The sequence below is a fragment of the Hyperolius riggenbachi genome, chromosome 1 (assembly GCF_040937935.1).
Source record: "Hyperolius riggenbachi isolate aHypRig1 chromosome 1, aHypRig1.pri, whole genome shotgun sequence".
Taxonomy (NCBI): domain Eukaryota; kingdom Metazoa; phylum Chordata; class Amphibia; order Anura; family Hyperoliidae; genus Hyperolius; species Hyperolius riggenbachi.
This window is the reverse complement of record NC_090646.1, coordinates 198,876,663-198,891,386: the sequence shown is the minus strand read 5'-3', so window position 1 is coordinate 198,891,386 and position 14,724 is coordinate 198,876,663. Positions and strand designations below refer to the sequence as shown.

The following is a 14,724-nucleotide window of genomic DNA, read 5'->3' as shown; positions in this document are numbered from 1 at the left end:
ATCACTGACAGCCAATTGGAGCATGAAGAGGATGCCCTTCACGCTCTCATTGGCTTTCAGCGCTACACCTCCTCCCAACTGGCCAGCTCTCCCAGTTATCATGGAGACGAGTCCCTTCCACCGGTCGGGACACCCGGGTAATTCTAGACGCACATCCTCCCTGCCGGGCCGATTCCTCCCACATCCAGGCAGCAGACAAAGCAGGGGAGAGAGGTGCGAGGGGGGCAGAGCATACTGCCACAGTTTGCAACTTGCAAGGATGCTCGTCGATGCACAGTGTCCTGAGGACCGGGCAGCCAGCTGAGGTGATCGGCGGAGGGGGCAGAGGAGGAAGAGAGAAAGGGAAAAGCCACATACAGGAGGAGGCCCTGGCAGCAGCAGTTAACAGGTGAGAGAAATACATCTAGGCCTCACCTCACTCAGTGGGCTTGATTCACTAAACCGTGATAACTCATATCATGGCCGCACTAGCGTTTTCGCGTGCAATCGTGAACAATTGTGCGCAAAAACACTAGCGTGGCCATGATATGAGTTATCACGGTTTAGTGAATCAAGCCAAGTACATGCTGCTATCTGCCCATCAGGTGCACATTACAAGTTAACACACACCGCTCTACTCTAGGGGTAGGACGGTGGCAAACAGCCCCACATTTGCCTAATGGGCAAATGTCTCCTAACCAATCCGAATAGATTAATGAAATCGATCCTATTTTGGGCTCAATTTCATTAATCTAATTGGATTGGTTAGGAGAGTTTTGTGCATTAGTGGTCCCAAACGATCATTTTGATCGTTCATACGAACAATCATTTCTAATTGATTGTGATGCCCCCTTCACATTACTGACTGCCCCCTCATATGTGCCTGTCTAGAATCGGCCCTGCAAGTACCCCACAAGGGACATTTTTTTTTTGTTACAGAGTCTAACAAACCATGCTTACGGCTGGATCCACATTTGTCTATCAGTTTTCTGCGTCCGGTTTTCTGCGTCTGGCAGTGCTGCATTGCTGTCAGTTGTTTTTTGTTGTGAACCATTGATTAAATTTAGTTCTCAGATTGCCTGTGCAGACAATGCACAAAAAATACGAGTGTGAGCCCATCCTAAGCCAGGTACACACTTACCTCATCCATGTAGTATGAGAGCTTACCTACACAATCTGTTCATACTATTAACAATCTGTTTGCCCTCATACTATATGGAGGTGGTAAAATGAGTGATTGATTGACCAATCAAAATTGGATATGTGTATGCACCTTTAATCTGTCCCCCAGCTTTGCTATGCACAATGGTACACTTATCTAAAGCTGAAAAGTAAGGAGCATTATTTTCATTCTGAAAATAAGCTTTTAAGAGGATATGGTACATTACAAAGTGATTTATGTACTTAATGTGGATTTGTATAACTCTGAGCTTTCAATCTATGAACATGAATCCCCCTTTGCCTTGGAAGATGACTCCTGAACATGTAAGTAGGGGAATATGGTTAGTGATACTTATACCCATAACTTATTGCATAGTTAGGGATGGTTCACACAAATGGATCTGCGACAGTAAATGGCGGCTGCGGCTCTCCCCATTTAAAAACAGTCTATTAAGATGAATGGATAGCCGTTGAAACAATCACTTGCCACTGTTTACACAAACATGTTTCAATCCCGATTTCTGGTGTCGTCTACTCGGCGCCTAGCAGGTTGCTTCCAGGATCATTTACCATAATGTTTTCGTGTCCCCCTATGTGGATGAAAAATGTCTCACGTAGGAAAGCGTCGCCGAAAGCCGACAAATGCTTTCCTGTAAGTGTGCAGAAAAGCATTTGCAATGAGGCGCCGGGCTGCGACGGACGGCTGGTTCCATTACATCCATTAACAGATTCTTATGCTTAGTAGTGGTGTTAGAAACATAAAATGGCATAACAAAGTATGAATGGTGAATTTAACATGCACTTTGGTGGATTTTCTGAACATATGTATACCGCTCTGAATTGTAAAAAGAACGAAAAAACATATTACTTTCATAATGCAGGGTGGATAGACAGTATGAGCTTTTCCATGAATACTCGTTCAATGGAAATGCTTGTTCCAGTGCCATTTACTAACATCATCACTACAAACTGGACAAGTTGCTTAGTTTGCATTCTAGGATATTGAGGAGAGTGTTCACTTGCGTAAACATCTCCCACTCCTCCCTTTTAATGTGAACCTGAGATGAAAACACAAGGATTTATACTTTCCTGGGGTTGATATTGATGTCTGTCCGATCCCCTTCGTTATCCCGCTGTCAGCCCTGGTAATCAGGGACTGCTGCTGCCCTGGCCACACTACTGTGGTTTGTAACTGAGCAGGCGTGAGTGCTACCAAGGAGGTACCCAACCAGAGCCACGCAGGCATAATAGTTACCAACTTGCTCCGTCAGAGACTTTACTGGGGCTGCCAGCAGCGGAATGGACGGGACTAGATGGACACTGAGGGACCCCAAGGATGACAGGGGGCTGGAAGAAGTCCCAGGTAAGTATAAATCCTTGTGTTTTCATCTCAGGTACACTTTAACAGCAGACTAGGTAATGAGTGAGGTCAGGAATTTTTCTTGGAGAGGAGTGGCTCCCTAAGGTGCCCATTAACGGTACAATCTCCAGAAAATTCAATCGGGCACTGTCAATAGTGCTAGTCAACAACGAACCATTGTTCTACTGATCCGAATTTGTAACCGATTCCTTTAGTCTGATTGGATTGGTTATCATTTTTGCCTCTATTGGTGTGCCCGAACGACCGTTTCCGATCGATTCCAATGATAGAATCAAACCGTCGATTCTTTGGGAAATTGGAATGTTATTGGGCACCTTTATACTGTAATCACCCTGTGTATGCTGCATAATGCATTCGTTATAGTGTGTGTGCACTGCAATGATTATTTCAAAGCCTGGTCAATGTCTATGCAATGTGCACATATTCATGCACTTTATCCATAAACTTACTGCATGAATTACATGATCCGTTACAACCCAGAAATGTGAACGGGCCCATAGAATTGTATGGGCAGTGAGTTCACATGCAGAATTACAGTAGCGGTTCATTTATGCGAAACAGGTGGGCAGTGCCTGATGCCGGGTATGTGATTATAGTGGTTGCTTAAGAAGTCAAACAACCGGCCTTATATTTAACACTAACCTCCCCCGTATGACAGGCAAGGAGGTGCGCAGCAGTGGCAATCACTTACAAATCCTCCAGGGACAGGTCTGCTTCTGTGGCTTTCCGGCATCCTCCGTATATGGCTCTGATGTGTCAGGTGACACAACAGGGACGCATACGAGGACACTGCAAAGCCACTGAGAACTACAGGAGTGAAGAAGACCGACGACTGGAGGAATCCTACGTAGCTTCTGCTACACAAATATAGGAAAGAACATTGTTTCTCGCTAGGCATACCGGTTAGTTGAGATTGCCAGATGCCCGAGTTCCAGTTAAGTGGGACTTAACTGTATCACGCAATGCAATGGCTATAGTGTGAAGGCACCCTTCCTCATCTTGTGTGAAGATGCAAGTAGTGTTCTGGCTAGAGATGGTCAATGAGCTGCTAATCATTTTGGCATGCATTGGAGATTTAATACAAATTGTATACTGTATATCTTACATTAAAAAAGCCAAAAAGTGCATTTGGAAAGTCCAATTTCAAGTCATATCCAATGCGCATGCAAGCCAGAATGATTTTCATTTCATCGAGCAATGCTAATTCTGGTCGTGGTGTTGATCCCCTGACTACTTTGAGGCCTCTTTTCCACAAACAGCAGAAGGCGGTAAAGTTGCCACCTGTCAGCTGCTCCCATCCACCGGAAGGGCGCTTGCTAGCACTCGGCACAGGCGGTGAACAGGTGTCCCCCCCATGCAGTTTCTGTGCACAAACGCGTTATTCGTCATCCGGTAATGCTGTTGCATGTTAAATGTGACAAGCATGGTGTTACCGACAAATGAGCAGTTTAGCAGTCTGTGGAAAAGAGGTCTGACTCTCACACATGGAAAACATAAACAGACTAGGAAAATCGTAATATCTGATGGGTCCTTTTGGGAGATGCACAAAGAACAGCCCAGAAACTGGCATTTCCATAACTACTAGAGATGGTTAATGAAATGCTAATGATTACTGGTTGCAGGGAAACTGTATACAGATTGGAATTGGGCCAATCAAGACCAAAAGATGTGCATTTGATTGGCTAGTTGTCATGCAAGGTAAAATGATTACCAATCTTGTTGACTGTCTTGAATGAGCACTTCAGGAATGGTAGCCTTCATATTCGCTAGTTGTCTGCAGTTATTGGCACAGGACATTAACAAGCAGTGTGGTAATGTGGTCACATGCCTCAGTATGCTCTCAGTCTTTCATTTTGCATGAGTGCATTTGTAGACTTTCAACAAACAGCAGAGGGTAAACAGGACAGACATTGGGTGAGAAACAGAGGGCTGACAAGAGTAGTAAGTCAGAAGACAGCATTCTGGTTGTAACCCTTTATAAAAAAAGGAAAAAACAAAACAAGAAGTGTAGTATGTGCACAATAGAAAACAGCACAGGTCTTCTATATGTACAAGTGGCAAAGCCTGTGAAGCCAGTGGGGATAATTAACAGTTGGCCAATCAATCAGCATGCAGTCATTTTTGATTAATACAAATAAGTTAGGTATGCACAGGCGTTTACTGACAAAACCTCTACAGTGAAGGAAGTGGTGTGGAGAAGATATTCTGCCTGAGCAGGGGCTGCACAGGACTGGGCCTATCCAGGAAGAGCAGCTGCATTTTTTGTCGTGTCTCTGCTTGTGTAAGTAATTCAAAGGAAAAAACCCACATCAGAATAGTAGGTGATTTTTTTTTACTATGATTTTCCAATGAACCAATCAAATATATTTCCCTAGCAAGGAGTATATTTTTGTCTATGCATCTTGACATTTATTTTCTTATTACTGCGATGGAGCTTGATTACATTGTGTTTACAATTTGCAGATGGAACAGGCCCATAGTGTGGATCTCCACTCCAGCAGCCTGGGCATCAGTCCCCTAACTAGGGCTCCAATTTAAAGAAAGGATTTCCTCCATTATAACTCGAAATGGGTAAAGGTCCTTTGGTTTCTATAACAATGAATGGCATTGTTCTGCTTCCACATACACAGCGGCAGTCCAAGCTGCCTGTCCAGATGGTAATGTCACCTCCCCAATGGGAGACTGAGCCATTACTGGTAAATAACTTCAAGAAAGTTATGGGATGCACGCCATACAATTGTCTTCTAACAACAGGATTCACTGATTTCCACTTTGCACAGGAAGACAGAGCGCTTGTAAAAGAGTACCCCTTTACAAATTCACATAGGACTGGGTACATTAATAATTGAAAATAAAAATATGAGAAATATAATATTTATTTGACCTCTAATTGGCAGATCTCAAATAAGTTAATACAGTGTATGTATGTATATATATATATATATATATATATATATATATATATATATATATATATATACTCAAATAAGTTAAAAAATATGTCAGAGGTTTATCGCCACCTTAGATGCTGGTTTTAGGTGCTTTTGATATTCACAGTAACCATAAACAAGCCACCAGAGTATTGTTATTAAATTTCAAGGAGTCCTTTTAAAATGGATTACATTTTTGGACAATTTTAGATATGTGGATTAAATCACCAACTACCACCACAACTGCTAAGCAATTACTTAATTTCTCCTGCTTTGTCTTGGTTAATTTAATGCGGATGAAAAAAAAATGGAGCAATGAGGGTGAGCTAACCTTAAGCTTACCATATCCTTAGAGTTTATGGTAAATGAAATAAATATCTGCCTTGAGTCGACAAATCACCTGGTCCATGCCCCAAAAGATAAATGATCATATTTTGGCAAATATCTGGTTGCATATTGATTAGCTTTTCCAGTGTGAAGCAAGCACTCAGGAGTGGGAAAGTTGATGTGCCCAGACTCTCAGTACTCCGAACTGTAGTACTCCAATAAGCAATCCACAGTAGAGTCGGCACCATCGTTTTGTATTAAAGCTCTTTTATTCCATCAAAAGTGGTATAAAAAGTAATCTGTGACAGCGACAGCCTTGCTGTTTTGGTCTTGCGACCTTTCTCAAGCTGTTCAGCATTACATATTACCCGTCTGCTAAACGGAGATTGTTGAGTAGGCTGTCTGAGTGCACAGGTGATTGCATAATACTCCCCCATATACTCCTGATGAATGGGAGGGAGGGGAATAAGTATGAGGGATAGGCCTGGTCACACCAGTATGGGAGGTCTGAAATTTGCATTTTAAGAGGTGCTGTTCTCTATCAGGTCTGCTGGATGGCCACCCCTTCCTGATTGGCTGCTGGATTTCAATCTGATTGGTTAGGTGTAGGTGGAATGAGTATATAAGGGTGTTGGTTTTAAACATCATTGATATGTAATGCTGAACAGCTTGAGAAAGGTCGCAAGACCGAAACAGCAGGGCTGTCGCTGTCACAGATTACCTTTTATACCACTTTTGATGGAATAAAAGAGCTTTAATACAAATCGATGGTGCCGACTCTGTGGGTTGCATATTGATTGGAATACCACCACCTCTGGGTTGGTGGAGAATCCAAGGCCACCATACAATTCTAGGTTCTAATTAGAGGTGGCCAAAATCACCAAGGTTGCTCAAGAACCGTCTCGCATACATACAAGGCTTTAATTTCGGGATCTCACCACGGACACAGGAGAAATGAGTTGGTGATTTAATCATTACATACATCCATCTATACCTAAAAATCATTGGGCTCATATATTACAGCAACAGTAAGAATTTTCAGTGTATAGTGAATGCATTTTTATGGTTCATAAACTATTATTTTTTGTGCAACTGTGGAAGATTAGAAAGAGTATTAGTGAGCTCAGTCAATTGAAGAAAAACATGCACAAACAGTGTAACTCTTTCACTTCAGTTTTTCCCTCACACAAAATGCTGTTTGCCTGTTTGGATATCTAATTTCAGGATAATCTTGTTCCTACCACTGGGAAAGTCACTGAAGCAGGAGGCCTCCCGCCTAAAAGCAAGTCTGCTACCAGAGAAAGGGGGTATTATGTGAACAGCCTTCTGAAAGTTTTATGTCTTAGCTGTAACATGGAGTCAATCTCTTCGAACTATTATTAAGGGAACCACAGAAAAGTCAAAATGCCATATCTGCGTACCTGTGCCACAAAGCAGTAACTATTGATTTACAACTAGGAGAACTCAACTATGGAGGCTTCAATTTTAGAGGATAATAAGGCAAGTTTAGGCTAATGGTAGGGTTAGTGTGATGATTCAGCCACTGTTGTAGCTAGTGATAGGTTATGCTTGGGGTTATGTTAATAGTAGGGGCAAGTATGTGGAAAATGTCTATTTTAAGCTAAAAGCATTGGGCTAATGAAGCTAGTATAGACAACTTTAGCACTAATCCATAATTCTTACTGCCCCCTGCATTCCTTCTGCATAGGTAATGAAGTGTGTAGCTATATCTTCAAGCACCAATGGTATTCATAGGACGCAACTGCGGCACCTCTTCTAGTTTTTGCTTTTCCCGTAGGCTAACACTAGGTAGTATGCAAATTAATCTATGGGAAGGTAGGTGAAAAAAATAGAAAACAGCTGTTATGGGCTGTTATGAGCCTAGCCTCCTCTCAGAATGCCGCTGCACATTCCACTACCTACGGAAAAAGTGCTAGAGGCATGGGAAGATATGGGCTATCACTAAACTGGGTGGAACAAGCAGTTTACTTTAACTTTAGATAGGCTTCAAAGGTTAATGCCAGAACTCGTCCAACATGGCACCTTGGTTATGTAAGTCACCAGACTTTGCCATTTGCAATCATTTTCCGTAGGTAGCATTCTGCTCAGTAACCTCTTTCAGGCATGCATGCTCGGCTCACCCAAGCTGCACGCTCTATTGTAGAAGCTACCAGAGAAAACTGAATACAGGGTAAAGGAAGCATTTCCTATTTCCAATGCAAGACCAGAGTAGTAGTACAAAACAAGAATGCAGTGCTTTCCATTAATATCACCAGCTATAAAGCTTGCATCCTAGTATGAAAATGTGCCTTACAGCAAAATACCTTGTCAATGTCCTTAGCATTTATTTTGCTGCAATTCACTCTTTCAGAATCTGTTGTTCAGCTAGAAGTTCCTTCACACTAAGCATATCTACAGTGGCAGCAGCCATGTGTGACAGGGAAAGCAAGCAAGCATAGTGCATGTTAGTGACATCAACACACAGAAAGCCCACACTTTCAGGGTTAGGACACCACAATCACCTCAAGGAACCATTACTGGACCCTCTAAGTCTAAGAAAAGCCCTACTCTGAAATCCCAGTTAAAAGTAGGGAAAAGAAAAAAAATAAAAGGAAGCAAGTCAAAAACAACATTCATAGTGGTCTTTTTATTGGACTGTCATTTACACACAGATAATCAGAGCAATCAGCCATAACCGATTTTTTTTAACTTAACAAATTTCACAAAATGCAACAATCAAAACCAGATCAGACCCCTTGTATGATAAAAGGGGGACTTTACATACAGTATTAAATAAGAACTGTTAAAAATAAAAAGGATCAATTTAAAAATAATGTGGCTTTTTAAGGGCAGGCGTGCGACTAGATATCATCACTAGTTAGGCAACACGGCAAGATGGACTATCCCTTTTGCTGTTCAAGTTTAGTAGGTATCTCCCCTTGGCCTTTATTCTGGAAATCGTAAGAAGCAAAAGTGACAATTAGAGAAAAATAAAAGAAACATGAGCTAAATAAAAATGTGTGATGCTCATGCTGAAAAAAAATGGCTGGAGAAACACAAAAAATATTTAAGAGCTAACCAGAATGAATAAAGACACAGAGGCCACTTTCATACAGTCACGGAAAACACAAAGTGAAAGGGGGGTTGTTGTGAACAAGGGTAAAAGCAGTTTCACTTCACAAGGTAAAAGGAGTCAACATACAATGTTGTGAGCCATCATAGCTTGTAAAATGTGAAAATAACATGATCAGATGTCTTACTCTGACAGAAAGGATTTCATTTTAATGCGTCAGTGAGAAGTAAATTGTTTCTAAAAACTGCGAAGAAACCCTTGTTCAAACTAGGGACACACTGACAAGCATAATATACTGCTGAGCCCAGGGCCTCCAACCTTGCAGTGCAGTGTGCACCAGCAAGCACACATATAGGAGGTTATAACCAGACTAATACATCTCTCACTATAGCGCAATGCAATTATTAGGCAATGGGACCAAGGCAAAGAAATATATTTTGCAAGCACCATCAAAAGGAGGAAACGTTACCAGAAGGTTGTATTAAAAAACATGTACTTACTCTCTTCTGTGGAGCAAAGAGAGGGGAAGAAAAAAAAAATGTTGTTAACACAAGACAATGTATTCAATAAGAGTAACCTATGTGTAGAATTATCACAATTAGTCTGAGCTGATTCACCAGAACTTCTAGTAGTATTGAAGGAAATTATATCTTAAAGCGGACATCCGAACATCCACTCTGCTCTTAAAGCGGACTAAGAACATCCAGTCTGCTCTAAAAGATACACAACAGCATAATAGCCTTTAAACAAAAAACATTTCTTTGTTACTACAGATACAAATCCTAAAATAAGTCTGCACTTTCTACTTCCTGATTCATGGAAGCAGACATATTGTTAACAGCCTGTGCTTTCAAATGAGCTTATCTGCCATCTCGGCCGTGGCAGTCATGTGACACAGGGAGAGATTAAATTACAACCTGTGATCAGACACAAATGAGGGGGAATTAAACAGGCTAAACTCTCTAAATACATGCAGGGTGCATTTCTACTCTATATGTTTTCCTTCTGTCCTGTGCAAGAGTTCAGGTCCACTTTTAGACCTCGTTCACATCATACGCGTTGCCGTGCGCATTCCCGGAACGCATTTGATGTGCGACACGCAAGAACAGCAGAAGTGCACAGACAGCACTTCTGCAGTTCCCATCACATGCGCTACGCAGCAGTGTGATGCGGTGTCTAAACTGCTGCATGCATTTTTCGGGAAGCGCATCGCTGACCCATTCACTGTAATGAATGCATAGCTGCACAGATGGCATGCGATCGTATGCGTTGCGTTCCAATTGCACGGCCATTTGCACAAAATGATGTGAACAAGCCCTAAGGATGAGGTGGTAGCTTTTACTCAATGAGTATCCTGTCTCTTCATGGTCTGTCTGCTTTACTCAGAGTGGATTGAAAGATAATTTATTTAATTCAGCTGTTATCACTGGACTGCATGAATTGAGCAATATCTATTTAGCATAAACAAGAAGTTTTGAATCAGGATGATACCATTTATTGGCTAACTTGAAAACAGATGTCAGAGTTGGTTGAAGTGTCCGACTAGGAGGTGGTAAAGCTGAGGAAATCCACTTGCTGGCCAAGCAGCAGTAATCAGGTGTTGCTGCTCACAGTGAAGACTTGCTACAGGTTTCTATTGGGAGTGATAACACAGGGTTACTGCTGCTTGGCCAGCAGGTGGATTTCCTCAGATTTTCCACCTCCCAGTCCGACACTGGTTGGTTGCAATTTTACATCGATACCAACTCATTTGCAGAGATCATTTCCAGAACATGTGCTATGTGGGTACATAGATTGCAGAACTTCAAAAGCATAATTATTCACCACTTTCTTCATAAGCAGCATTAAAGGGAAGAAACATGAAGAATTGAAGATTCATACATTTACCATCAGTATAATGGGACAAAAAATATGATAGAAAGGGTGCAGTAAATTGTTTCTCCAATGTGAAAAATAGGCCCATTACATATAGGAAGGATTAAAGGGAACCTAAACTTAAAGCGGACCCAAACCAATCATTTTTTTAATTAAAAATATTTAGTTGCACCACTCTGACACATACAAAGATAAATAAACACTCCTTCAAACCTATGATCATTTCAGTGCATGCTTTTCACCCTTCTCTTTTCATAGCTAGGGTTATACTGGGGGCAGCCATTAGCAATTCCTCCTTTGCCGGACACCTCCTACTCCACCAGTCTGCCGGATTCTGTCCCGGCAATATGAAAGGAAGGGAGGGGTTCCTCCAATAAATGTAAAATATTTTATATTTGTCATCATGCAGCTGAAAAAAGGCTGCTATTTATTATTATAATTTAGAAAATAAATTATGTAAAAATATATTTTTAATTTGAGTCCACTTTAAAAGGAAAATGGAGGCACACATCGTTCCTTTATTAACAAAAACTCTCAATAGTCTGGCTGTAAAACTGTTCCTTTAGCTACAGTAGTGGGAACAAGCATGCAGTTGGTGGGGTGAAAACAACTGACCTGCATTCTGGCCAGTGACTCCGAAGGTTTTCAAAGCAAAGGATTAAAAGAGCCAAGTAAGTATTTGCTTTAAAGTAAACCAGAGATCATTAAATACAAAGAATCGATCCTCCCGCGGTCTGCCGTTCAGCCGCAATCAGCTGATCCTCCCGCAGTCTGCCGTTCAGCTCCCTTAATTGCTTCAGTCGCGTCAGTCTGGGTCTTCTGCGCATGCTCAGAAGACCCAGACTGGGCCCCACTGAGTCAGTTACCAGGGCTGATCGCGGCTAAACGACAGACCGCAGGAGGACGGCGAGGAACTCACACGTGTTTATAGGGCTGGAGGAAGCCCCGGGTAAGTATCGATTCTTTGTATTTAATGATCTCTGGTACATTTTAAAGGGATTGTAAGCTTATAAGGAATAAATGCTCTACCCGAATGCTCACCGCTCTGGTGTGCCTTTTGAGTGTTTTTTTTTATCCATTATTGCTCCAGGAAAATCCAATATGGCCGCCAGCTCATACCCCTTCTGCTTCCGGGTTATGAGCTGTTCTGGATGTTCTGTCTAGGTTCTATGAAACTATAGACAAGCAGAGCTGCTGCAGCCTTTCATCTATCTGTGTGCATTCAACTTTATTATTCTGGTATGCTGTGTGGCTGCCTGTAGGAAGCGTCTCTCATAGGAATGAAACTGAGAGCTTCTTTCTCAGCAGAGCAGCCCGTCCCATGTCATCAGAGCTCTGAGTATGCAAAGCAGGAAAGGTGAGCCAGGAGGGGGCGGGCTTGAAAAGACTTCACAGAAGACTGAATCAGCTATAATGATTCCAGGTCAAACCTAGACTGAATGCTCAGTCGGGGATTCTTATCAGAGCTGATAACAGGCAGATTTAGCAGAGAAGGATGAAACTAAAAGCACGGTAGGTGTTTACTGTCATGTTCCCACTGATAAATGTAGTAAAATACATGAGGGTGCTTCATCTCTGGTCCTCTTTAAAGCACACCTGAAATGTGAGTATATGGAGGCTGGCATGTTTATTTCCTATTAAACAATGCATGTAGCCTGGCTGTCCTGCTGAGCCTCTATCTATCACTTGGCGAAATAAAGATTCTGATTCTGATCTCTAATAATTTTAGCCATAGACCCTGAACAAGTATGCAGGTCAGATTATTCTGACTGAAGTCTGGCTGGATTAGCCATATTGCTTGCTTCAGGTGTGGGATCTAGACACTACTGCAGCCAAAGAGATCAGCAGTAGTGCCAGTCAACAGCATTGTTTAAAAGAAAATAAACATGGCAGCCTTTATATCTAAATGCAACAAACACAATTGCTAACTTCCAGCCAGAGCAATATCCTGCCTCTATCTGGCCAGCAGACGCCAGTCAGCCAATCAGGTGCACTGTCATACACCCTTTGCCTGCTGTACCATACCTAGCAGGAATTACATAGATTAGCATTCAGGTGGGAGGCTTCGGTTGGACGCAATCGTGAATTGCGTCGTTTACAGGGACGCCCCGTGTAGGCACATCTCCCACACGGTCCCCTCCCTAACCACTCACCTGTCAACCGCATCCTAGAAGCTGCAAAAAATAAATTTAAAATCACAAACACTGGTCCACATGACAGCCCAGAGAGAGACCTGGGGCCCCTGGGCTGTCATGTGGACCAGTGTTTGTGATTTTAAATTTATTTTTTGCAGCTTCTAGGATGCGGTTGACAGGTGAGTGGTTAGGGAGGGGACCGTGTGGGAGATGTGCCTACACGGGGCGTCCCTGTAAACGACGCAATTCACGATTGCGTCCAACCGAAGCCTCCCACCTGAATGCTAATCTATGTAATTCCTGCTAGGTATGGTACAGCAGGCAAAGGGTGTATGACAGTGCACCTGATTGGCTGACTGGCGTCTGCTGGCCAGATAGAGGCAGGATATTGCTCTGGCTGGAAGTTAGCAATTGTGTTTGTTGCATTTGGCATTCAGTTTAGAGGTGGTGGGGTGAGTTCCCTGGAGGTGAGAGGTCCAGGGCTTGCCCGCACTTCCCTCTAGGTGTCGCATGGTGGTTTGGGGGCCCCAGCGAGTGAGTGAGACCTGGGGCCCCTGGGCTGTCATGTGGACCAGTGTTTGTGATTTTGCAGCCTTTATATCTCTCAGTTCATATGTCCTTTAACTAATTGATAGCACCTTCCATATTCTCTTACTTCAAAATTTCCTTTACCTTCATTTACAAAAACTCTTTAATGCAAGGGAGCACAAACAAGTTGCAGACTTTGTAGATACAAATATCATTAAGACTTTAAATTATCTTGTAGTGAAATAAATGTGAGGCTGCCTATCATCCTTGAAGGTCAGGAACTAAAGTCTGACTACAGTAGGTCCATGCTTGTTACCAAAGTATGATGAAAGATCAGCAGGGCAGCCAGGAAATTGGCATTGTTCTATCTCTGTTAAGACCAGATTGCCACGATCTATTGCTGACTAGCCAGCTCCCAATCACTCGTACCAACTTGCAGTCATGAAAAGGGATGATCAATGAGTTATAAATAATTTCTCCTAACATTCAAATTTCATGTTATTTATATGCAGCTTGAAATTGGACCAATCAGAATAACTTCCTATCAACTCTTATTGGTCCAAGTTCAAGCTGCATATCATTTACATAAAATGTGAATGTTAGAAATTATTTGCAGTGAATAGATCATCCTCTAGTCATGAATAAGAGCTAGGACATGCAGAAATAAAGAGCCTGGTTATACTGACCAAAAATGGGGAGAAAAAAATCTATAATAGTTATTGCTGCCAACATCACCTGTGGTGCTATACAATGAAAAAGATAGAAAAGGTAGCACTGAGAAACTTCTGCACTTTGCAGTAAACACTCACCTTTAAGCAGCTGAACTCTGTGTTTTTCTATGAGCTCATCACGCTCACGATGGCGCTCAGAGTCTCTTGTCAGGTGTCGGTACACCTGCAGGGGAAGAAGGGTCACGTAGTAAATGCTGAAAATTGCCCATCTGTCTCTGTGGTTTACTATATGTTAAGTTGAAACTACATTTTCCAGAAAATATGCTTTCCAGGCAGTCAATGCAACCTTACAGTGTACTGTAGAAATAAATTCAGATGGCAAGTTATGAGCCATTATCCTATTTACTACAAATCTTTACATGCTGTACAGCTTTAAAGTTAATCTGAAGTGATTTAAATACATAGATAAATCAGATACTTACCTATGAATAGGGAAGGCTCAGAGCAGGCCCATTTCTATGGGCGGGGAGGAGTACGGGTGACCACCCAAAGTGCAGTGAGAGAGGGGAATGCAAAAAAGGAAGAGGGGGGCACTCAGGCACAATGGGACTCAGCCACCGGGAGAGGGACCCACTGCTCATTCCCTCTCCTCGGGTCCTCCTCC

General features: G+C 42.3%; 1 protein-coding gene across 1 annotated transcript in view; it reads right to left on the bottom strand.

Moving 5' to 3' along the window:
• Positions 1-14,724, bottom strand: part of MGARP (mitochondria localized glutamic acid rich protein) — a 92,440-nt gene that overhangs the window by 46,387 nt on the left and 31,329 nt on the right. Inside the window, exons 3-4 of the mRNA XM_068278526.1 lie at positions 14,045-14,283; positions 3,213-3,328 (exon numbers count right to left, since the gene is read on the bottom strand). Of these exons, the coding sequence (XP_068134627.1) occupies positions 3,213-3,328; positions 14,045-14,283 (355 nt within the window). The remainder of the gene's footprint in view (positions 1-3,212; positions 3,329-14,044; positions 14,284-14,724) is intronic.